This window comes from Melopsittacus undulatus, chromosome 3, assembly GCF_012275295.1.
Source record: "Melopsittacus undulatus isolate bMelUnd1 chromosome 3, bMelUnd1.mat.Z, whole genome shotgun sequence".
In the NCBI taxonomy this organism is placed as follows: domain Eukaryota; kingdom Metazoa; phylum Chordata; class Aves; order Psittaciformes; family Psittaculidae; genus Melopsittacus; species Melopsittacus undulatus.
The window spans coordinates 8777622-8802324 of record NC_047529.1 but is presented as its reverse complement, the minus strand read 5'-3'; the positions used below and the strand labels follow the sequence as shown (position 1 = coordinate 8802324).

The window sequence follows — 24703 nt, the reverse complement described above, 5'->3', positions numbered from 1 at the left end:
ACAAGGAGTGGGAAGGGATCAGCTCAGCTCCTTCTTCTCATCCCATACTAAGAAAGAAGCAGGGGTTGCCTGCGGGAGGGTGAGACTGAGAACCCTGACACCAGATCTGATTGAGCCAAAAGCTCAGATCTCTCACTGATTCCAGAGTAGACACCATTTCTCTCAGTTCAGATCAGTGCAATCCAACATCTACTTCCAACAGCACCAGAAGGGTGCAAGGCCTCAGCTTAACATACTGTCCATATGTGTTGAGCAGAAGTTAAAAAGATCTCCTCTAGCCTCTTCATTGTCCACCATAAAACGGAAGTCAAAGATTACACAAACATAGTAACCTGCAATGGTATTATAACAGGGAACCTTTTCTGTCCGGAATTTAAATCAAATCCAAGCTCTCAGCAGTAGCTTCTATTTTTTCATCATACCCCACTGAACAGAGCAACCTCATTATTTCAAGCACGTTAGTGAGTTGCATTATAATCCATTGAACTGCACAGCAGGTTTGCTGCCCCTGGGGTATATAACATCTCAGGACATAGTTTTTAATAATAAAGATGATGGCTATGAAAAAGCCTACTGAAATCAGCCCAAGAACTCCCATAAAGATTTGAAATCAGTCATCTGAGTTTTAAGGGAGGAGGATACTGCTGCAAAAATAATTCTAAGAACAAAATAATTTCAGCAAATTATATATATATATATAAAGATCTGCATAACAAGAACTGTGATCCTTTTTTTTCCATTGACATTTTCCATATTCCACCTTGTGTTCTGACTGCTACAGGGCCAAACCTGGGCCTTGATCTCACTTTAGAGGCTACATCCCAAGCATGCCACTATAGCCACATCACACCACCTTGCCACCATCTGCCTCCTTTGGACAGCCTCTGTGGCAGCTCAAGCACATCTCTTTGTGCCCCAAAAATGCAGGCTGCTGCCCAACACAGAGAGCAGACAGGGATAAGATGTCTGGCATGTATGGACCCATTCTTAAACAACCCTTCCCTTCCAGCTATTTTATAGGGAGGGCAAAAACTTCTTTTCATGTGAAAAAATTCACAGAAGGAGCTTGATGCCTGAAAGTTAGGACTACACAGTGCTCAGCATAAGGAGACAGCCTGAGCCCTGCTTGGCACATTGTTCCATGCTGCCAAAACCGGGTACTGCTGCAAAGTGTTTCACTCCACAGACAGGAATTGTGGCAGACTGGTACAAAACAAGTGTAACAGATTGCTGGTGGAGAGCAGGATAATTCGCAGAGGAACCAAAATTCAGGCTGGAGTTCATGAGTGGAATTGGCCTGCTGAGTGCTGCTGGGGATGGGTTTTATGCATGCAATTACTGTAATGTGAGAATGGCCTCAGGATATAATTTCTATGAGAGTCTTAGTGTTAAAACCCATAATTCAGCTCTTAATACTCTACTTTCAATGGCCTTTTCTTCTTAGCCAGGGCTGGAAAGAGGAGCAAACATTGCTGAAATAAACTGATAGTAGCCCAAGTGTGTGATTTGCAAACATGCTTAGGACTTGCTGCTTACATTTTCCACAGCCAGACCTGCATCAGTGGGATAGTTTGTACAGGCAAGCTATTTGATACCAATCCTCAGGCAGCATTTCATTTACCAAGCAGAAATACATGGCTTCAGGGAAAGCAAATTTTCAGTTCTCTGAATGGTAATAGTCTAAACCAGAAAAATCCCAGTTGGGTCAACTCTAAGTGTTGTATTTAAAGCAAACTGAAAGCTCCTATTTGCATATATGAGTCTAATAATGTCAGTTGCCCAACTTCGGCTACTGTAAATTTAGGCTAAAAAGAGGACTGGAGAAGGTGCGAGTAATACAGACTATAAACACCAGAGGGAGCCTGAAGGAAAATTCAGGAAGAAGGGAGACCAGCAAGATAATAAGGTACATTTTAAAGAGAATCTGCTCCAGAATCCTGTTGAAACCTGCTCGTTTTCCCCCAAAGCAATGCACAGCATTGCACCTACACTTCTGAGGCACTGTATCTCACTCAGAGCTGAAAATGGATCTTGTGGAATCACAGACTGATTTGGGTTGGAAGGGACCTTAAAGCTCATCCAGTTCCAATCCCTCTGCCATAAGCAGGGACATCTTCCACTAGAGCAGCTTGCTCCAAGCCCTTGTGTCCAACCTGGCCAAGGGATGGGGCAGCCACAGCTTTCCTGGGCACCCTGTGCCAGCACCTCACCAGCCTCACAGGGAAGAAGTTTTTTCTAATGTCTATTCTAAATCTCCCCTCTGTCAGTTTAAAGCCATTCCTCCTTGTCCCTGTCACTATCTGCCCTTGTAAAAAGTCCCTCTCCAGATTTCTTATAGGCAATTAGTACATTTTAGTACCAGTTACATTTAGTACTAGCCCAAGAGAGGCTCACCTCTCGATTCAGGCTAAACCAGAATTAAATCTTGGGGAAAGCTATATGCTTAGAATGTCACAGACAGCTACTGAGAAGCTCTCTTAGTGGAAACAGCAGGTTTTCTATTTCCAGTGTCCTTCGTGGGATGCTGTGCTACCAGCAAAAAATATCCCTGAGGAGTTTTCTTTCTCCTTTTTTCATGTTCTAAAAAGCATAATCCCAGAGAAACTTCTTTACTCAACTACCTTGGAAAAGTGGACTGCAGCGTAATTCTCTGTGTAACTTCAGGCATATCTTGAACTCTTAATTTTCTTTCTTATTCTGTTCATTCATCATGCTTGCTAGTCATGGGCTAGTGCCTAAATCAGTGTCTCTCAAAGTTTCAATTGCTGGATCACACTTTCCAGATAAATATGAGTGGTATTTGACAAATAAATCCCCCCCCCCAGCTTCCCTGACTTTTCCCATATAAGGTTGGCAAGTGCCAGTGTGAGTAACAGCTGGGCCTCTACCACAGCACAGCCTCTGCAATGACCCTTCTGGTTCACCCACTCCTGCCTGGCCATTGGGGTTGCTGAAGATGGATAGAAGGAACATAACAGTCTCTAAAGCACATTTCTGATGCCCTTTGGCTTTGGCCTAATCCTTCAGCCATAGATCAGGACTAGCAGTTTCTAACCAGTACAAGTTAAAAACAAAGAACAGGCTCCTGCCCCAAAAAACAACGGAGGTACCAAGGAACAACAGCATCAGGACACCAGTGGGCAGATGGCCTCAGCCTAAGAAATAAAAAGCAGCAGCACCTGACTGAGAGAAGGTATTCTTTTAGGCACAATGAAAAGGTATTTCAGGATAAGGACAGCCAAATGGTTTGCTGCTGTTTATGGACTGTCCCATTTCTAAGGAAGAGAATGTAGATGAAGCATACCTGAAAAATACAGGAAAAATTACAGAACCAAGAATTGCTTTCTGTAACTTACTCAAAGCACATATGACTTTCTAAACACCTTTTTGTGTGCCATATGATATGACTATTTTGTAATTCCTCCCTTTTAGAAAACAGAAGTGTTTCAGCACCTTCTATATAAATGAACAGCAATTTATGTGCCTGCTATGGTAAGAGATAGGCTGGTTTTCCAGGGAAAGCAAAAAATTCTACAGCTTTTTCAAGTCTTTCCAGGGGTCCTACTGATTTATGAATAGGACTCAGTTTCCATCCCCCATAATTTTTGACTGTGTTTTCCTTTGAAAAGAGCATTTATTTCTCTTCAGGACTGAATTACTTTAAAATCCTTACATGTGTTGTAATTAAACCCCACATCCTTCAGTCATGATTGCTCATTTTCTCACAAAGTGCAGTCTGCAGTCCAGGCAGCCAACACGAATTTGCCACCAGGCTGGGGCATGCCATGGCAAGAATAAGGAAGGACTTTGGAAGAGCTGTAGGGCCATTTGACTGCTGCAATGGCTTGGCAGGGAGCATTGAGCTGGACTCTCAAGACATCCTGGAGAACCATGCAGAGATACTTCTCTGCCTTAGTCTCCCCAGTTGCTCCTGTGCATAAGCAGTGTGGCTCTGTGGGGTAAGCCAGCTGGAGACAACGAGTCCTTGGCATCTCTGAACTGTGGCTCATCTTTTGCACTGCCAGGGCTTTCTGAAGCCTGCCTGCATGTTCCTGCATCCCTGATGTGGTGCCAGCTGAAAGCCTATTGAGCCCTCGGTCCTCCAGCTATCTTTGCATCTGCCAGGCTGATTCACCCAGCAATCTGGTAGCCTGTGACTTCCTGGATCCCTGTGCTCCCTTCCTATATGGATTTCTTGGGGAGTGCTACAATCAAAAGCAGCTTCACCTGTGGCTCTCGCAACACGGTGTAAAGGTTCTCAGCTTGTAGCATCAGCCTTGTGGGAATTTAAAGCACAGGGCTGCTGAGTTGCGGCACAGAGATTAAGCAGAAACACTTCTGGGGTCACAATGATACAGCAAAATTTGTGCTTTCAAGCTACATTATTGTCTTGCCTTCTTAGAAAACAGTAATTTAGATGTCAACAAAGAAAATACTTACATTTAGAGCTTCAAATATTGCCATGTTGGCCCAACCATTGATACAACAGCTTTCTACTCGTTATATGACAGTCATTTGAAACTTTGTGAAGGGTAGTAATTAACCCTGTCACAGACAAAGCACAGACTTACAACAGCCAAGGTCCTCAGTTGACCAAGGCATCCCTGAAGAAGCCAGTATCACAACAGAAATCAGTGGCATTTGAGATCTGCCCATCCTGTCCTCAGAGGCACACATCCATCCCTGAGGTGTGTCAGGACAGCAGAGGGTCATTGACCTGGGTCATGTACCCAGTCAAAGGTTGTGTATTGCATCAACAGGTAAGTAAAGCTGGTTATGATGTTTTACAAAAGCCTGAAAACATACCATCAGGTGAACAGGGTAACTTCAGGATTCCAAGCAGATAGGACATACTTGCGTAGGGTTTTAATAAGGTTTGATTTTATCTTACATAAGAAAGACAAGGCACAGAATTAGAATGCATATTCCAGACACAACAGCAATGTGACAGTAAAGGGCTCCCAAGTTATAAAGAAGCTTGAAAGGCTTCCTCAGAAATGGAGTAATTAGATGGCTGCCAGATCATAAACTAATTTTGCTATCCTCACTTGGCTGTTGAGCAAATAAAACCATGTTAGTGGCATCTAACTGCATATGCTTTATTAATGTGCTATCTTCAGTGTATTTCAAAGAACCATAACACAGTATCTGTGGCCTTGGAGAGAGGCAAATGAGAAATATTTCCTTTCATTTATAACACCACCCTTTCTTCTTTCATTGGTGAGCCCAATTACAGAGCCATGATGAGACTATAAATTCTTAATACTGCTCCCCTGGCAGTTTGTACTTGTGCAGCATTTTCTTAGGTAGAACCATATTATAGAAGCAATAACATTTTCACCAGCACAAGCACAAATGGATCATGTCTTATATATTCTAGCTGAGCCAGTGAAGTCTCAAGAAATTAATTCAGTCCATGAGCAACTCCTCACAACTTATAAAAGACTACATCATAAAATAGCGATAGAGAGAGACCAGCTTAGCTTGATTACTTCTTTCTACTGCCTTAAATTCCAATAGCTGAAGCTGGAAAGAACTGGGCTCATGAAATGTCAAATAAGAAACATTTACCAGTTACTGCATTTAAGACAGGATACATCATAAAACACGGGTAGAATTTGTTCTTGAGCTAGTTGCCTTTTCCTGTTTAAGGTGACTGTTAATACAATTCTGGATGCAAGGCAGTAGAGAACAAAAGTCTCTATTTAAGAGAGTTGTGGTGTCACAGTAATCCCACCTACCATCCCTACCTCTCCCTCCAAGCTATCTAGCCCCCCAAAGTGGGCAAGCACAGGTCAGACAAGGGATATGTAAACCACATAGCCTTGCTTTGTCCAGCCATCTATATAGAAAACGCTACTACTACATCACTCTTTCCTTATCTCAAATGTACGTACCTCTCAATCAGATGATATAGCTAGCTGTGCTCAACACTGCTGGGATGCTTTTTCCTACATCTATTGTCCTGGCTTCTTGCTCCGCTTTGAATTTGAGTTTGTATTTCTGTACCTGCACTAAAATCCCTCCATAGCTCATCAAAGAAATACATAATAGAATCAACTAGTCTGGAAAAGGCCTTTAAGATCATCAAGTCCAACTGTCACCCCAGGACTGCCAACTTCACCACTAAACCATGTCACTGAGAGCCTCATCTACATGGTTTTTGAACATCTCCAGAGAAGGTGATTCCATCACTTCCCCTGGGCAGCCTGCTCCCATGCACATCTACTCTTTCAGTGAAGAAATTTGTCCTAATATCCAATCTATACCTCCCCTGGTGCAGCTTGAGGCTGTTTCCTCTTGTCTTACCACTTGTTACTGGGGAGAAGAGACTGACACCCACCTCACTACAACTTCATGTCAGGCAGTTGTAAACAGTGGTAAGGTCTTGAGCCTTCTCTTCTCCAGACTAAACACCCCCAGTCATATTAAACAACACTGGACCTAATACCAAGCCCTGGGGAATACTACTCGTGACCAGCCACCAATTTAGTGTGACACCATTGACCACTACTCTAGGCTTATCCATCCATCCATCCAGTTGCCTTATCCATCTAGGCTTATCCATCCATCACATCCAGTTTCTGTATCTGCAAATACGTGACAAAGAGTGATCAGAAGTGATGAAACTGAGCATGTGAGCAGCCTGGTTGTGATGCAGGGCTAAGATATCTCAGGACAGCCCAGAACAATGTTAGATTGGTGATTTACTGAAACTGTAAAGAAACATACACCTTTTCTCCCTAGACCCCATAATCATAGATGTGCCTCAGAGTCTAGAGGCCAAATAATAAAATCTCATTAAATAGATTAATTTGTTGCTCCTGGCAGATGTGTTTAAAGAAAAAGACAGAATGCCAGAATGCATTCTCTGGGTCTCTCTTTCACAAGACAGAACAGCATTTGTCCCTCAGCCTATTGCAGACTACCCTAAGCGATATCTGGCTCAGGTGCAGACTTGCAGTCTGACAAGTCTCCTGTTACAACTGGCAGCCAGCATCAGATATCCCATAGCAAAGGGTGAGTCTCCCTCATTTAGGTAGGTGCTGGATACTCACAAGTTTCAACCTAGTCTTTAAAAAATAGAAGTTGTACCACGTCCTTTCCAGTTACATCCCAAATATGTCTTTTCTAGCAGTTAGAATTTGCATTAGGTAAGATGGTTCATTTGTATCAAACCAGTGCTGGTAACTATCAAACTCTTGTGGATGTCTGTGTGTTTGAAACTTTAAATGAGCTCACAGCTGAGTTAGCAGGCACTTGAGAACAGGGATGTGAGCTGTGAGCTCATTTATCTTTGCAGTGCAACTACTGCTATTCAGTGACCCAGTCACACTGCTGACTACTGCCCCTGAACAAGTCATGAGATAACACAGTGAGGTGTAGATTGCACTAAAAATGAGTAGGATCATACCTTCATAAGAAAAAAAGCAGCCTGAGTTGCTTTCCCACTACCTTCTGATTACATGTATTACTCTGACAACCAAGCTCATACACATGCCATCCCCTCTGTGTTCAGCCTTAGAAATGCAGTTAGCAAAAGAGCCCATACAGTTGCCAGAGCGATGGACAGATTTTGATGTCCTTATAATCATGTTACTTTAGTGCTGCCTTTATATACTTTACAAGTACTTTAGTGCTGCCTTTATATACTTTACTTGAAGGTGTAATTAAGACAGAATACAAGAATTAGCTTAAGAAATACCTAGAATGGGAAACAGAAGAGGAAAGCTAAGAAGATACATCAACCTTCACCCACTTGGTTATGGCTCCATGTCTTCAAGTCATGAACACAGACATAAAACAGGAGGCTTTCAGTTCCTGCAGTTTTCATCATCTTATCACTATCAGGTAACTAGCTAACCCCAGCATCTAAGCAGCTCTAGAAGGAGGATCTCTAAAGGACACGACAGTGGAATGGAGTCTGGGAGAAGGACAAAACTCTTGTCAGTGAGTTCCACCTTGAGCCAAGTTCCCAAGTGTGGTGATAACAAGGTAAATGTTACCTGTGTTTGCCAACTCAGTTAACTGCACATTCCCTGTACGAATTCCGTATCACTCCTACTCACTTATTTTCAGTTTATTGCATTAGAAGTAAGGATATTAATCGTGCTCTGTGCAAGAGATCTGACATTTCCTTCCAGGACATTTGAAAGTATTGCTTTTAGTTTAATAACACATTTTTATTCTCAGCATGTTGCTTCCTCCCTGCCAATATTTCAGCTTCATCACTAATTTGTGAACCATCACTCTGGTGAGAATCAGTTCTAGACTGAGGAAAGGAATTCCTACATTTACTTGTCTCTGTTTATAAAATATATATTTCTCTTTAGTAAAAGGGGGTTTTATTCTGAAAAAAAATGATCATTAACTAGGTTTACATGTATACAGCCAACAGAAAATTTGATGGACGTGTTATAGACCTAAACTAAGTAAAAGGGTATTTAACTAGGTAAAAGGCTTGTTAGTCTTGCTTTAGATGCAGGAAAGTCTGGGTGAATTTTTCAAAGCACCATGGAAAGTACCCAGCATCCACTGACATCTTGAAATATCTCCAGAAAATCTGTCTCTCCACAAAAAGAGAACAAACTATACCCCAAAAAACATTCTCGACAGGAAATGTAATAAGGAAAATGAGGGTAGATAAAGTTATGATCCCAATGCAAAGAGGTTTTTTTTTGGGATGAAGCAGTCTCTTCTTTTGTGCAGGTATTGCCAGGAGATAGCTGGGACACTGGCACTATAAAATTAAATGGAACTGTCCCCGGACAGCAACACCTTTCTTCGGTAGGTAGGACCCAGTACTATTCCTTCTGCTCTTTAATTCCTCAATGGCTGTTTGATAGAACTGGCTTAATGCAGGTTGTCCTGCTCATTTTATGTTTTCTGATACAGTACAAGAGCAACCCTCCCCAAAGTGCAGCTCAGCATCCCTCTCTTCTTCACAAACACTCAACCTAAGATCTCAGGCCCCCTTCTGATCTTAATACTGCAGTATATTTCTTAAAGAGAATCACAAACAGTTCTGAGGGGAAGGCATTAAAAAAGTAATAAACCCAACACTCCCAAGTATGGGACTGTGACCAGACAAGAGGAGACAAAAACCCTTTCTCCTATACTTAACATTCAAAGAGAATGTTAATGAGAGTGTAATCCCACAAACTGAAGCATATGGTGATAGGATAGCAAGTTAATGAGAAGATCTTTTAAATACCAAACTTCAAAAAAGCATGACTAGAATTTAAAATCTAAACCTTTATTTAGTTTAGTTTGCGTTCCCCTGCCAGGGTTATTAGTGTCTTTTCTGGTCCGCATAGGAGGAGAATAACACAAGACTTACATGCGAATTATTCTATATTCAGAGTTTATTCTCCTCCAACCAACCCTAGTGGAAGAAAGATAAAGTATCCACTAACTGTAAGACATAAGGCACTGCTAAAAACATATCAACTGTGTCACATACCTAAGAAAGATTCTCCCCAAAACAGGAGTATTTAAGGGTATCTTTATGGAAACACTAGATAAATGAAAGTAAATCATGAGAAAAAACACAGCTTATGTCAAGATGACTTCAGAGGGACTTTGAGCTGGTCAGGGGTTTGTAAAGTTTATACTACAAAACTGAGCAGACTCCTGAGGAATTGGTGACAAGTCTTCCTGTGTTATTGCAGCACATTGCCAGTTTTATCGTCAAGAGCATGAAGATGACTATAATTTATGTGTTACAGGCAAAACACTTGAGGCTCCGGATTTGAGAAAGCTTTAGATGCTTCACTATTTACCACAGAAGTAGATTTAATTATCATGTCACAAAACATGGTAAACTGAATGTGCTTCTCACAGCGAGGTGGTGATGGAAGAGTGGGAGAAACTGGCACGAGTAAGAGGAAGAAATAATTTGGATGGAAAAATGAGTAATTGCGGAGCTCCCACACAAAACCACCTCAGATGTTCTGGGGAATTTCAGATCTTTTCATTATGGAAACCCATCTATGATCAACCAAGGGGAGGAGGCTCATTCCCTACAGAATCAGAGCAGCTGCATGACACAAAAGAGATGGAGACAGAGCCATGAAAGGTTTGTTTGTTTCTTTTGGGCTGATTTGTTTCCTTTTTGAGTTGTGGCACACATTTTACTCAATCTTCTAATAGAGGTTTAAGAGATTCCAGAACAATAGTGAATGTCTTTAACAAAGACCACAGACTGTTACTAGTAGGAGGTGGAAAGGTGGGAATAAACAAGGAGGCTCCTGCTACTGGGGAATATATTACCCCATGGACATCTGAAGAGTTGTGGTTCAACCACAGCCATAATAATGACCTGAAATACACTACAAATCCAAAACAATAATTAAATTGGTAGCACACCAAAATCAACAATATGATGCCAGTAGTACAGCTGGCATGTTTCAACCTCGGCAATATTTGCAAGATCAGGCTCTTCCATTTCCATATGAAAAGCATATGTAAGCTGAGGAGAGATAAACACAGCTCATGCAAGACAGCACTGTACCCTTAGAATATACAACAAAACCAATGCCACAACATTTCAGACACAGCATGAACGGAAATCCAAAAGTTGGGATGGTTGACACAATTGCACTGGGTTCTGTAAGAGGACCGTGTGTCCCCAAGGCATTGGTTTCAGCCTGACTGTGTAAATATCATTCTGCCCCAGTATTCAGATTATTAAATAAGACTGTTACCTTGTTCACACCATCTGCCATTGCTTGCAGTGTTAGCTCTCTAGGTCCGTCCACAGTCTTTCCATTATCAGTTGGTCCCCAGCTGGCACTATAAATATCTATGACTTGAGGCATATGACTGATAGAGGAAGCCTCAATAATGTCTGTCATAAATGGCTGGTCAAGCATTCGAATACCTGTAGATTTAATCAACATAAACATGAATTATGTATTACCCAGCATATGATGAAAGCTCAGCACCTGGAGACATCCTCCAGTTACAGGTATTTAATTCACTGGCAGTTGCACCTACTCACTCACCACTCACATTTCACCAGGGCGTGCTTACCCAGCAGGATGACAGCAGTGTAGCATGGCCCAGAAAGAGAAAGCACCTAATTGTTAGCTTTCTGATTACACAGAATTTTCCATCTATTTCAAATCAGTTTTAAAACAGTAGTATTCAGCAATCTCAGCATTTCATAGCATTTAAATAATACTAATAATATTTAAAACAGTATTTTGTAACAACTAGGGAAAACCAAGTACGGCCTCCCTTATCTCTAATTTACACTCAGTGATGTGTTGACACTTCATTACTTTTTCTAAGTACTTTTGCTGTTTATTTTGGTTCTTTTACAGAATTTAATCAGAGAGGGGAAACACACTATGCAATAATTTCCTGGAAAAAATATCATTGTGTCAACACGCAGACACAATAGAAAATACGGCCAGTACTTAAGAGGAAAAAAACAAACTAAAACCTGCTTCCTTTAACCCATACTGCAGTAAAAATCAAATTAAATGATACAAACCTAGGACATACCAACTTCATAAAACCTCAAAGTGTTGGCCATAAAAAAGCCAGTGTGACAAAGACAGCATTGGAAGCTCTTACACCTATCATGCCCCACACATAGGACAGTTTCACTGACAGCCAAACTCTTGATGCCTTTTAAATGAGACCTGAGTAACCAACGATACATCCCAACTCTCACTTGTAGCTTTGAGTTGAAATTCAGTTTTCCCAACAGTTTTAGGACACAGATGGGACAGAAATTAATACCACAGAGCCAAACAGTGTGAATGACAGCAAGTACCCTGATTTGAAAGCCAGTGCGTTTACTATAGTCAGTAAAAACCATGTGCCAAATGCAAGGCTGGAAAAAGTGATCTAAACTTCAAAAAGAAACCAGACCAAAGCTGGATATTCCTGATCTGCTAATGCAAGCTAGAAATTATGAAGTCAAACACAAAGAGCGAGAAAACCCTTCACGTGCCTGTAAAATGAAGATCTTCATTGAAACCACAGAATTAATTATTGACCATGGAGAGATGGGGGAATGACAGAAAGAGCCAAACCATCTGATTTGACTTCAAGGCAAAAAAGAGGTTCAAGAAGCAAAACACATGATGCCCCAGATCCTTAGCTACTGACTTCCAATGCATAGAATCACAGAATCCTAGAATGGTTTCAGTTGGAAAGGACCTTAAATATCACCTAGTAACAACCCCACTGCTATGGGCAAGGTCACCTTCCATTAGACCAGGTTGCTCAAAGCCTCATCCAATTCCATCTGCAAACATGGACTCTCAGCTCTACCCAACTCGACACGTTTCCTCTGACCACACGGTGGTGCTCCAGATGTACACTGTCCTTAGGGAAGAAGGCTGTGACTTTCCAAAATCTCTGGGGATTTTCCTATTAAGTGGGTCCCTATGGAAGATTATTTGTAGGCTGGTGGTCATGAGAAACAGCCTCAATTCACACTCCTCTAAAAGTAGCTGCTGCCAGAATATAAATTTTGTGAAATACCCCATCCCTTAAGGGGATGTTACCATTCCTTGAGAAAGAGGACAAGCCCTGGACCTGCCCAGCTGGTTACTAACTCTCAGTAATACTTTTTGGGGTAACAGCTTAACAAACACTGCTTGGCACTGTTCTACAGTAGAGATTTAGCTTTCGATCCTGTAGGTGACAGGTGAAATATGGCCTTCCCTAAATCTTCTGACACTGCAGTGAAAAAGGGCCTTGACAAGCAGAGCAGAGCTGCCCGTGCACACACACTGTGAACCATTCCTGGGAAGCCGCGGCTGCATCCACAGTGGTGTTTTGGTGTAGGCTGGGGAATGAGAGTGAAATTCATAAGCATCTATCTCTACTTGCTATGCCTTGGTTCTCATGCGAGTCTTAGAGAGGGAAAACTGAATTTCTTCAGATTAAACTAATTCAACACAAGCTGAGAGCCTAATGCACTTCTTGCACTATATTCAGTCTATCAGTGCAGACAAGAGCTAATTGTAAGTAAAAACACTCAACAGACCCAATTTGTGAATGCTGGGTGCTAGGTACCACCCATTTCATTCTGTTCATCTGCTCCTACCACTCTGCATCCCTTGTTAAAATCAAGCAAACCAACGACTGCAGAGATTTACAGCACTGCAGGCCCTGCCTGGTGAGAGCCTAAAGAATAGAAGCAGCATAGGATTTGCCTTTTCAAATAGTTTCTAATTGCAGCAGGAATTTAGATTTTACCTCCTGCAAAATGAGATTTATCACAAATGATCCTGCAGCTATGCAGGGAAGAAAGACTGAAAATCAGTATACCAAAAGGAGGTGGCTTAAGAAGCAGAGTTATTTGTCTGTTATTAAAGAGGCTATATAAAGCTCTCAATTGAAAAGGCAAAACCATGGAGAAATTCCTCTCCTCAGCTGCTGTGAAAAGTAATAAACACATGGCCCAGTGCCAACCTGCAGTCCTGTCCTAGGCAACGCTCCCTGTCTCCACAGTTCTACCTAAGGCACAGTGGCTTAATGACCATTTACACCTTGAGTTGCTACTGTACCTGCCACCTTGGAGTTGTACGCAACTCCCACGCCGCAGATGTTGTTGTTGGCAGCAGCAGACACCTCTCCTGCACACCTTGTCCCATGGCTGCAAAAGGGAAGATGGAGACATCACATGAACTCCAGCTAATGCATGTGCTGAGCTGAGCTGGATCACCACAGTCTTGCTTTGGCATCACAGTGCTTCAGAGGAGAAACATTCCATGGCAAACCATTGAGTGCTCTACTTGGATACACGGATGAGCTCATTCATTCCTGAAGCAGGATATAACCAACCTCCCTTCCACAGTATAAACGATGCTTTCTCTAAGGTTAACATCCATACTTACACTTCATTTAGTTTGAAAGTTATTCAGACCTTTTCTTTTTAACTAAGAGAATCATAGAATAGTAAGGGTTGGAAAGGACCTTAAGATCATCTAGTTCCAATCCCCCTGCCATGGGCAGGGACACCTCACACTAAACCATGTCACCAAAGGCTTTGTCCAACCTGGTCTTGAGCACTGCCAGGGATGGAGCATTCACAACTTCCCTGGGCAACCCATTCCAGTGCCTCACCACCCTAACAGTAAAGAATTTAATCTTTATATCTAATCTAAACTTCCCCTGTTTAAGTTTTAACCCATTACCCCTTGTCCTGTCATTACCGTCCCTAATGAACAGTCCCACACCAGCATCCCCATAGGCCCCCTTCAGATACTGGAAGGCTGCTATGAGCCTTCTCTTCTCCAGGCTGAACAGCCCCAACTTTCTCAGCCCATCTTCATGCAGGAGGTGCTCCAGTCCCCTGATCATCCTTGTGGCCTCCTCTGGACTTGTTCTAACAGTTCCATGTCCTTTTTATGTTGAGGACACCAGAACTGCACACAATGCTCCAAGTGAGGTCTCACAAGAGCAGAGTAGAGGGGCAGGATCACCTCCTTCAACCTGCTGTTCATGATCTTTTTGATGCAGCCCAGGAAACGGTTGCTTTCTGGGCTGCAAGCACACACTGAAGCTGGCTCATGTTCATTTTCTCATCAACCAACACCCCCAAGTCCTTCTCTGCAGGGCTGCTCTGAATTTCTTCTCTGCCCAACCTGTAGCTGTGCCTGGGATTGCTCCGACCCAGGTTAAACTCTTGGGTACTGCCTTGTTACCAACTAACAGTCACAAGAAACTGTGTAAATCACTGTAAATAGTGAAAAAATAAGATCAGTATTAATGTGAAAAAATAAGATCAGTATTAATACTATAAAAGAAGCACGTTCAGTATCAAGCTGAAGTAGCAGAAGGGAGCCACAACAGTCACTACACACCTCAGCAGCAGAGCTGTGGCCTGGCTGACCAGGCCGATAGCCAGCTGGACCTAAGGGCATGTGCACTCTTCTCCTCCAATGCCTAATTCCCAGGAGAGCTGACAAGGTGCTTCAGCTGTCAGCTCACAGAGCTCCTGTTTTCTGCTCAAGTGGGAAATGTCTCGCTTCTCACACAGAAGTCCAAGTCTGGGCTGAGACATGGCATTTCGAGAACACTTGGTATCTCTGAAGTGCTTCACAGCTGTTAACAGAGACCTTTTAACTGGCTCTGAGGCAGTCCTAAAGGAAGGAAGTTGGCATTTTCCTTTCTCCTAATTCATCACAGAAATTAAACTACAGAGAAGATAAATATGGACAATATAATCCAGGTTTTAAAAAATAGCACAGCAGCAGAGAAATTAATGAAACCTGTTCTGCTGTCAGGTTTTTGTAAGTTTAAGATGCTGAATCAATATAAATCCATCTTGCTGCTCACATCAATCCACTCTGTGCTTTAAAACGGTGCATTAAAACTGGCATTGCTCTTACAGATGCTAAGGATTCATGCAATTAGCAAGTGCTGTATGATAAAGCCTATCTGGAGTACCAGACAAACCATTACAGGAGGCAGCAGAATTGTTTTGTTTTAATAATCTTTCTTCTTTCTCTCCCTTTAAGTATCTCTGGCAAAGGTGACTGTAATATTAATAAAAGGGCGAGAAGCAACACATTCTTTTTCCTGCTGTACTTGGAAGAATGCATTTTTAAAGGCAGCTCCATGAAAGAAAATGAGTGGCCTCGAATGTACACAGTGATTGTGAAAGGGTGAAGATCTCCTGTTTTACAAAGGGAGCAGAGAGGAGAGTGACACAGATTTCTTATTCAGCTGCTGGAGAAATTTCTTTCGACAATCAAGCAGGTTCTGCCTCATGCCCTTGTTCAAGGAACTGTGAAAAACATATATGGTTGCTAGGGTTATCAAGTCACCTGTGGGACAGCTACAAGCTGCGGAGCACAATAAATGGCTTTGTTTAGACTTTACATTGGCTGATGCTGGGCTGCAAAACCTCAGTGACAATGCCAGGTGAGCTCCTCCTCTCACAGAGGAAAAGAACTGTATTAGGACCTTCCTGGTGAAAAGATTTTATCAGAAGGTCCTTTCCTCCACTTTGCCTCTGCACTGGCCCATGTGATGGAGGCTGCAACTTGACCTGCTCCAGCAGCTCAGGGTTTAGACACTGTGCTACTGATGGGAGAAGAAAAATCACATGTGATTCAGTGAAAATGCATTTGGCTGAATTATTAATGGCAAAGAGCAGACTTTTACGATTTAGACCTATTTGCTGTTCATGTATCATTGATAAACCCATTGTGGTTTGTACGAAGTGACCCGTGTCATGGGCACAAATCATAGTCTTTCTCTCCAACATTCACCTTTTCACTATTATTTCAACATTTATAACTAGAGGATAGAAAACAATTAAGGATATGTTTACCTATGAACAAATTATTTGAGAGGTAAACCATATATTAGCACATAGAGCGAGTCATAAATTAGCATGTAGAACATTTTCCATAAACATTATATAAATGCACACATTTTACATGAGCATTCATAAAAAGACTTAGGTGGGAGAGGGTGATTCAATTGAAAACCAGTTTTTCCTTCAGCTGGCTTAAATGACATACTTGTACTGGTTATGAGAATTTCACGCTGCTTTGTCTTTGAAAATCACTTCTATTTGTACCACCCACTGACAATGCTATTGTGTCTAACAACATATTTTTTCAAAGGAGTCAGAGATTTTCCTGGAGGCTCCTTTTCATCTGCTTTAAAATCCTTCTGCAGACAGCAAGGAACACGATCCATCCTTCCTAACTTCAGCTGTCTGCAAGGGAAGGCTATGGAGAGCTGCAGTCTCAATAGCTGGGACGATCTGCCTATCTTGACCTCTTCAATTGCTTGCACTGGGCAGCAGTTAAATATGCAAAGCTCAAGGGGACACTTTTGGGGGGCATACACTATCCTTTTTTCATTCACATGACAATGTTGACTTCTGATCATCTGAGTGCTTGCCCAAGGAAAAGCATTCTCCTGTTTGGGGGAACCTGTCACTGTGTTTACATCCAAACACCCCAAGAACTAGCAGTAGTGCTGTAGCTCCTCCTTGACATTTGTGTTGTCACACTGTGGTTAGAAAGAGCTGCTAAATCTGTTTATATAAATTCTCAATTATTATGCTGTTTTTATTGTATTGATTGAAAAAATGAAGAGGAGGCAAGCAGGTGGTTTTACCCTGTTAATAAGAGCTGCCTGGAAGCCACGAGGAGCTCCTTCCTTGATTCAAAAGTATTTTGTTTGGATCCATAGTAAGTAAAGGACATAGTAGGTAAAGGACATTTTTACCTCTGAAGAATACCGGTTTCCAAGATAGCGAATAATTTTTGTCCTACTAACTAACTCTTACCTGAGAGAATACACAGAATACAAAGGCTACAGGAGTGGATATGATCATTGGCTATTTGTACCATAGCAAAAATCTCAGGCAGTTCCCAAAGTGGTCCCTAAAAACAGTCTGAGTGCTGTGGGGCTGCTCCACTTTTAGGAACGGGGCTTGGTTCATGTTCCTTCACACTCCCATTGCTCCTCAGGCTCAAACACAGCCTTTTCCCCATATTGCACCTAGTGTCCCCTGTCTCAGCTTGGTCCCTAGGGTGTGGGTCTGAACACAGCCAAGCAGTCAGTAGGGTAAGCACGGGAATAAATCCCTTGGCTGCCCAGTCATCTATGTGTCTCTCCCCATAACAGGAGCTAAACAGCCTGACTGCAATCCTCTGCCTGAAGCACCACACTCTCCCCTTTCAAAACCAGCTATACTTGGTTTTGTAGGCCAGTGGCTACAAAAACCAAATATGAAAATCCAGCTGCTAGATAGAAAGGCCAATGTGCTTGCAGCAGCCTTAAAAAGCCCAAAGTGTAAGGGGAATCTGTGCTTACAAGAAGTGCAGCTGCAATTAATGAAATACTCCATGCAAAAACCTCTCCTTCTTTTTCTTGAAGTCTAATGACACTTTGCACATGCAGCTGGCAGCTCACAAAAGCCCCTCAATGAACAGTCCTCTGCTTCTAGTTTCACAAATCGCATGAATTGCTCAAATAGAAATGTATTCTTTATGGAAAAAGGGGTATTATGCTATCTTATTTTGAGTTTGATCCTCCTGCATGCATAATATCCAATGGGAGATATATCATTGACTGCAAACTGAACAAAACAGAGTCTTTATTGCAGGTTTCTCTTGTCCAGACACACCCATGCAGCTACACATATGGACAGACAGTCACAGGCAGACAGTTGTAACCTACCAGTAATAATAATTCAGAAGTTACGAAAATAGCTTATATATGAGCTCATCAGCCTGATTAACAGTATAGCAAAGAAATATGCAGAGAAAACCATAATAACAGCTACTCCTGAACAGGTCATGTGGTGTGATGGTTTGCATCTTAGCCTGGAGAAAACATGAAGCCTTCACTGAAACCTTCTTGAACTGCGCAGGCAGGAAAGGGATGCTTTACTGAATGTGTTGTTCCTGTGACTTACCATGCAAGGCAGAAAATTCCCTGTCTCCTTATAGAAACCTCAAGGTTCATGAGAAAGAATGCTGTACTTTCTACATTTTTTTTTTTCTGGAAAGAATAATGAAGGAAATCTGCAAAGCTATTTCTGCATTCCTTTTCTCTCCTTGTCTTGAGCTCCCCATCCCCTCAAGAAAAGAAACAGAAGGAAGTGTTGGGACTTCTCTGGAAACCCAAATGATGTAATTCTCAATTATTACAGATCAGCTGCTCACTCTCAATTCTTCACATGGGTGCCCCAAGTTAAGTCAGAATCACCTAAGGCCAGAGACTATAACCCTTGCCTTATCCAGGACTCTTGGGGCTCATTTTAAGAGACTTTAGGAGGTAATTCTGCCTCCAGGGCCACCTTAGAGAACATGTGGGATTTGGTAACTGTGCCCCACTATAAAATACTTGATAGCAGCACAATCAGTGTTAATGGGGCTTGGCAGAACACACTTAGTTTTATGAAGATCCACACTGAAAATGACAGAAACTACCATTACCCACTAAAGCTAAATTTAATTTTCCTCCTTGCTGCTTCAGAGCTAAGTGGTATCTTTCTCCTACAAAGATCCTTTGCATAAATAAAGCAAGAAAGGCAGCAGACCTTCACAAATTAGAGCCCTAGACTTTCTCTGAGTTTCCATTCACTAATTGGATTCGTATTAGTTTAAAAGTGTTAGATGTCCTTTCCCAAAATCAAGGAGAAATCTCATTGGCATCTTGCTTTGGTTGAAAAATGGCAAGACTACAAAGGAGGACATCACAGCTCCTAAATGTGTTTGATCCATTCCAGGAAGCCTGTGTCTCAGGTGGAAGCACAGCTGCTCCCCTTCTTTGTTGTGTCCCACTGACAGAACTGAGATTTATTTCTTTAGAAAGAAAACCAAAATCCCCCCACAAAACTTGAAGGCCATCCATACAGCCAGAATAAGTCAGAGATGAAAACCACATTCAAATATACATTCCAAGATCTCAGTGGTGCTGCTGTGTAAATGATGTCAATATCAATTCTATCTACATCTAGGAGATATTTGGAAATTCCCTGAAAATATCCCAAACCAATTTTTGCAAATCCCAGCCTGAACCTGCCTGGGCCCCTGAGGAGCATGCTGCAGAGCTGGAGATGCTGGGTGCTGAGATCACCAGGTCATAAACACACCTTATAGATGTGCCTTGGACTCTGCATCCTTGACTACATTAACAACTCGCTAGGAACCTGAGAGAAAGGGCTTTTTTATGGGACAGAGGCAGAAGTCAAGACACACCTGTGGTTTTTAAAAACCCTGTCTCAGTGTGCTTCTGTTCCATTCTAAGAAAAACTGAGTTTAAGGAAACAGCAAAAAAAGTCACACTTTCTAAAATCTGAAGCCTTTTCTTTTGGGCCACTTTATTTATACCATAACTTAAAGACCAGACTTTCTCTTCCTGGACACTGCCTAAGGTCAGAACACACTGAAGGAGGACTGAGTCTTGATAAGTCATGATGCATTCAGGAGAAATAACACAAGAAGCACAGGAGCACTGCTGATTCCAGGTTTATAAACACAACAGAACAGGTTCCCAGTTAGTGTACATGGACATTAACTCCTCCAGTAGCTAGAAATATCACAGAATCAGCCCTGTAATGCTACCCATGCACACTGTCCTTAAATCAAGGTGAAAGACAAATGATTCAGAACTTTACATAAGGTCTAATTGTTTTTTAAACTAGTCATTCTATGTCATGCTGTTTTCTGCCTCTTGTCTACAACTGGATGAAAGGACCTTTTTCCCCCAAAGCCTTTTCCTGTCTCCAGCTTGCTCTCTTTAAAATTAGCTAGGTATGATACTGCCTCAGACACAGCAGATGGGAAACCAATCTATAAAGACTTGTGTTATTGTAATGTCCTAGGATAGCTGACAGAAAAAGGTATAGGGCTATCACCCACTCAGAAAACACAAGCATACACTCCTCTGAAGCAGCAGCTTCATTTATGAAGTTTAAAATGGTTTTTCAGTGCTATTTAGAGGTTACATAAGAAAAATAAGTTAGAAGTAACCTCTAATTTTCAACCAGTAGTGAGACTGCACCTTCTGTTCTGGCAGCCATTGAATTTAGCAGAAAATACCAGCAAATACTTATAATCTCTTAAGCAAACCAAAGTGAAGAGCAGGCTGATCAAAATCCACCTACCTGTTAAACCAGTCATCTGTATAGCGGGGGTAGGGGAAGGGATCGTTACTGCTGAAGTCGTAGCTGGCTTTGGCATTCTGCAAAACACAAAGAAGTCCAGTAAGTCAGCAGAAAAACAGATATGCAGGGCAAAGTGGAACACAAATTGAAGGGGGAGCTGAGAATCATTAGGAAACTGTCCGCTTCATTCTGTGAGATGCATCTGAACACATCCCGGTCCCTGCTGTGCTGTGCCATTTCCCATGCCAGCAACCATGGGGAATGATGCTTTCTGGATAGCAAAGCATCCTGTGGATGACTAATACTTCCAAACAGTGTGGCTAACTGCAAGGTGGTTTCAGAGCTCAGGTTACTACTCAGGGACTGCTCACCAACACTTACAAGGGTATTTAGGTGTTAACACTAGTAGGAAAAAACATTAAACCCTATTTTCCAAATGGTGCAAGTGACCAGGCACTTGGGTTTTCCATCAGAGAATTCTTTTTGAAAAACTCATTTTCAGTCCAATTCAGTCAAAATTGTGCCATTTCTAAAAACATTTCAATGCCTAAGAATGTAAATTTCCCAAAATCCAGATGTGAAAACTGCACTAATGGTCAGCATATCCGCCTGAAAATCTCTTTGCATAATTTCTTGTCTTTCACTTGTCTCAAGAGCTTCATAAATGTGGCTCTCAGGCACTTTTGAAAATGCCATATACCATGTCCCTGCTTTTCATATAGATCTAAATCATTCCTGAATTTGCTGTATCAGCAGAGTTAAGGACACTCAGCAACTTTTTGATGCTATATCTGAGAAGGAAATGGAAAGTTTCAGAAAGTCAAGTGCCATCTTTTTTCTTCTCTCTTAATGAAAAAATAAATGAGGGTGAGTGAAAATTAAGCTTTTAAAAATATTTAGAAGCTTCCTCTCAAGTGGATGTTCACAGAGTTTATATTTTAATAAACACCATACTCAAGGAACATAATTATGTTAATTCTTAACTAATGTGTACTTGTATTCTTTTTAAGATTTGGCTGAGCATGCTATTGAAGATAATTTGAGACTTGTGGCTGAATAGCTTTGCTCCTAAAAACATTCCCCTTCAGCAGATTCTCAGTTCCTGGGGTACAGGAATAGACAGTCCATTGGCATCACCAAAGTCTTTGGGTTTTGGATTCAAAACCCCTAACTCCCAAAACCTTGTGCCAGAATGAAACAGACACAGCACTGTCCTTGATCCTTGGAGGCTGAAACTAAGTCTCTTTCAAGTTGCTGTACAGTGATTCTTTGGTGATTGCTTCAGACAACCTGGTTGTTTATATTCAGCAAAGATAATACATAATTCTGCAGCATTTCAATTGAGCAGAGTTTTACAGAATGGATATCGCATGGCTGGTCTTGATCTCAGACAGAGCTGAATCCCTTTGTGAGTATCCTTATTGATCCCTCTATATTTCCAAACTAAGGCCCTGATTTTCTGCCTGAAGATGCCTTCCAATAATGTCAGCTATAGCCACAAATTCTCAGTGCTTCTAAGTCTCTGTGCCCAGGTGTATGTTTAATTTACCTCTTTTAATTACCACAACTGCTTACACAGCACTTTGAATGGCACAGATTCATCTCAACTGAGAGTAACCAGAACATGACTTTTCAGCAAGGGACAGTGGTCTGTATGTCATGAACAGCACAGAGAAGGTGGATGGTGAGTTATTATCTACTACTTATCATATACAACAACTATTGGGAATCCATAGAAATGACCAGAGGGGAGATTTAGAAGCTGCAGAAAACAAGTAGTTTCCAATAGAACATGTAATGAGTTACAAAATTTATTGTCCCTTAGCAATACAGAAGTTAAAGGCCTGAATGAAATCGAAATTTGGTTAGACAAATTAGAGCTAAATCTGGCAGGGGTATTAGATGCTTCCTTGTTTTCCAGCAGTCCATAGAACACTGAATGCTAGAAACGGGAGGTCATAATCAGGTAGATATCACACAGACTCGGTGACCATGATGCACACCAAGCATCCTCTCTACTGGCTGCTGCCAGAGGCAGGATCATGAGCTGGCTGGAAAGGACCTTAAAATCATAAAGTTACAACTCCCCTGCCACAGGCAAGGGTGCCTCACCCTAGAACATGTCACTCAAGGCTCTGTCCATTGTGGCCTTGAACATTGCCAGGGATGGAGCATTTACCACTTCTTTGGGCAACCCATTCCAGTGCCTCATCACCCTCCCAGTAAAGAACTTCCTTATATGTAACCTGAACTTTCCATTTAAGTTTAAACTCCTTATTCCCATGTCCTGTTGCTACAGTTCCTGATGAAGAGTCCTTTTCTGGCATTCCTGTAGGCCCCACTCAGATACTGGAAGGCTGCTATGAGGTTTCCATGCAGCCTTCTCTTCCCCAGGCCAAACAGCTCCACCTTTCTAGCCTGTCTGTAAAAAGAACTGGGCTGGTCAACAGAATCATAGAATCATAGAATAGTTAGGGTTGGAAAGGACCTTAAGATCATCCAGTTCCATCCCCCCTGCCATGGGCAGGGACACCTCACACTAAACCATGTCACCCAAGGCTTCATCCAACCTAGCCCTGAACACTGCCAGGGATGGAACATTCACAACCTCCCTGGGCAACCCATTCCAGTGCCTCACCACCTTATCAATAAGTGCAGTGTCTACTCCCAACAAGGAGAAGCAGGAGAATCACATCTTCTGGTAAAGTCAAAATAGCAATGATGACTGAGTAATTTCATTAGCAGATAAAACTTACTCTGTCACAGCATCTGGCTTGGCAACCTTTGGAAATGCATATCATCACTTTTTCACTTTCTTAAATTAAAGAAATTTTCTTAAACTATTGCCTTGGACTAGACCTGGCCTGGAAACTATGCAGACTCCAAATAACTAAGCTTAGTTCCAGTGGTTTCCGATCACTTCTTTCAGATAGGTACGGTCTAACTCAGTACTAAATGTAATTAGTTCAATATATAGCCAGCTTCTTGTTCACTCAGAACTTCCATTTTCACTCTAAGAATATTGTGCAGATGAAAATTTAATCTCAGTCATGGGTTAGCTGTGGGGTTTTTTCCCATCTGGAAGAAATACAGTCTTACATAAATAGACCCTAAGCTCAAAGTGGGTCTGGTGATGCTGGTTTTCCAGGACATCATCAGATGCACAAGCACCTCGTGGTAGCCATCAAGGACTCCTGACCCTAGAATTCCCCTGTGCAAAAACTATGACTGGTAAAGCCCTTCTAGCTGTACAGAGGTACCAGTCGTGTCCAGAGAAGTGACAGGCAAAGGGATTCCAGCATGAATCATTCAGCCACTCTACAGCAGACTGCAGCTCTGCTGTACGTCCCATGTAATCAAATGTCAGCTTATGGAAAGGTTGCTGTAGGCAGGCTATAAACAAAGTTGTGCAGCACTCTCCCACATCCTGTAGCTCTTATTTGCCTGATTTTGGATCACTGCACTCAAAGGAAAAAGATATATAATAATGTAGCAGGAACCATGCCTGCAAAACAGGCAAAATTAAGAAGAATTCTTGGAAAGAAAACAACTGCTGACTGCACAATTTATCTTCATTAGGGTCTTTGAGAAAAGACAGCAAGTTTCAGCATCATGAAGGAATATTCCGCCCACACTATGGAAGCAGTGGAATGGGTAATGAAACGGCAGCGACAAGTACAAATGGTCTGCTTCAAGTTCCTAATTTAAACATCAAATCCCCAAATATCTAAACATCAACCTTTTTATTTATTATTTATTTATTTTAAAGCATGAACCAGTGACAAATTGAATCATGTTTCAAAACTGAATCTAAAAGAAAACTGCTTCGGTGGACAGTTACAATCTTTAATCTGTGATGTGTTTTGGGAAGTGAATATTAAAATCTGTGGTTTGCCATTGTCCTCCACAGGCTGGGCTCCCCAGCAGGCAGCGAGAGGGAACTTATTGCTAACATGGAGATATAATAAGGGAAGGAACCTGGGAGGCAGCAACCAAAACCAGTGCAGATGAGGATCTGCAACAGCACACTGAAAACATTCTGCTTTTCAATTCAGATGATTCTGTTTCCAGCTTTAAGACCAAACTGGCAGTTAC

At 41.9% G+C, this 24703-nt stretch overlaps 1 protein-coding gene across 1 annotated transcript in view; it reads right to left on the bottom strand.

Annotated features, from left to right (window-relative positions):
• The window catches only part of PCSK2 (proprotein convertase subtilisin/kexin type 2), a 106858-nt gene that overhangs the window by 13390 nt on the left and 68765 nt on the right, over positions 1 to 24703 (bottom strand). Inside the window, exons 6-8 of the mRNA XM_034061057.1 lie at positions 20609 to 20685; positions 13533 to 13621; positions 10707 to 10882 (exon numbers count right to left, since the gene is read on the bottom strand). Coding sequence (XP_033916948.1) covers positions 10707 to 10882; positions 13533 to 13621; positions 20609 to 20685 — 342 coding nt within the window. The remainder of the gene's footprint in view (positions 1 to 10706; positions 10883 to 13532; positions 13622 to 20608; positions 20686 to 24703) is intronic.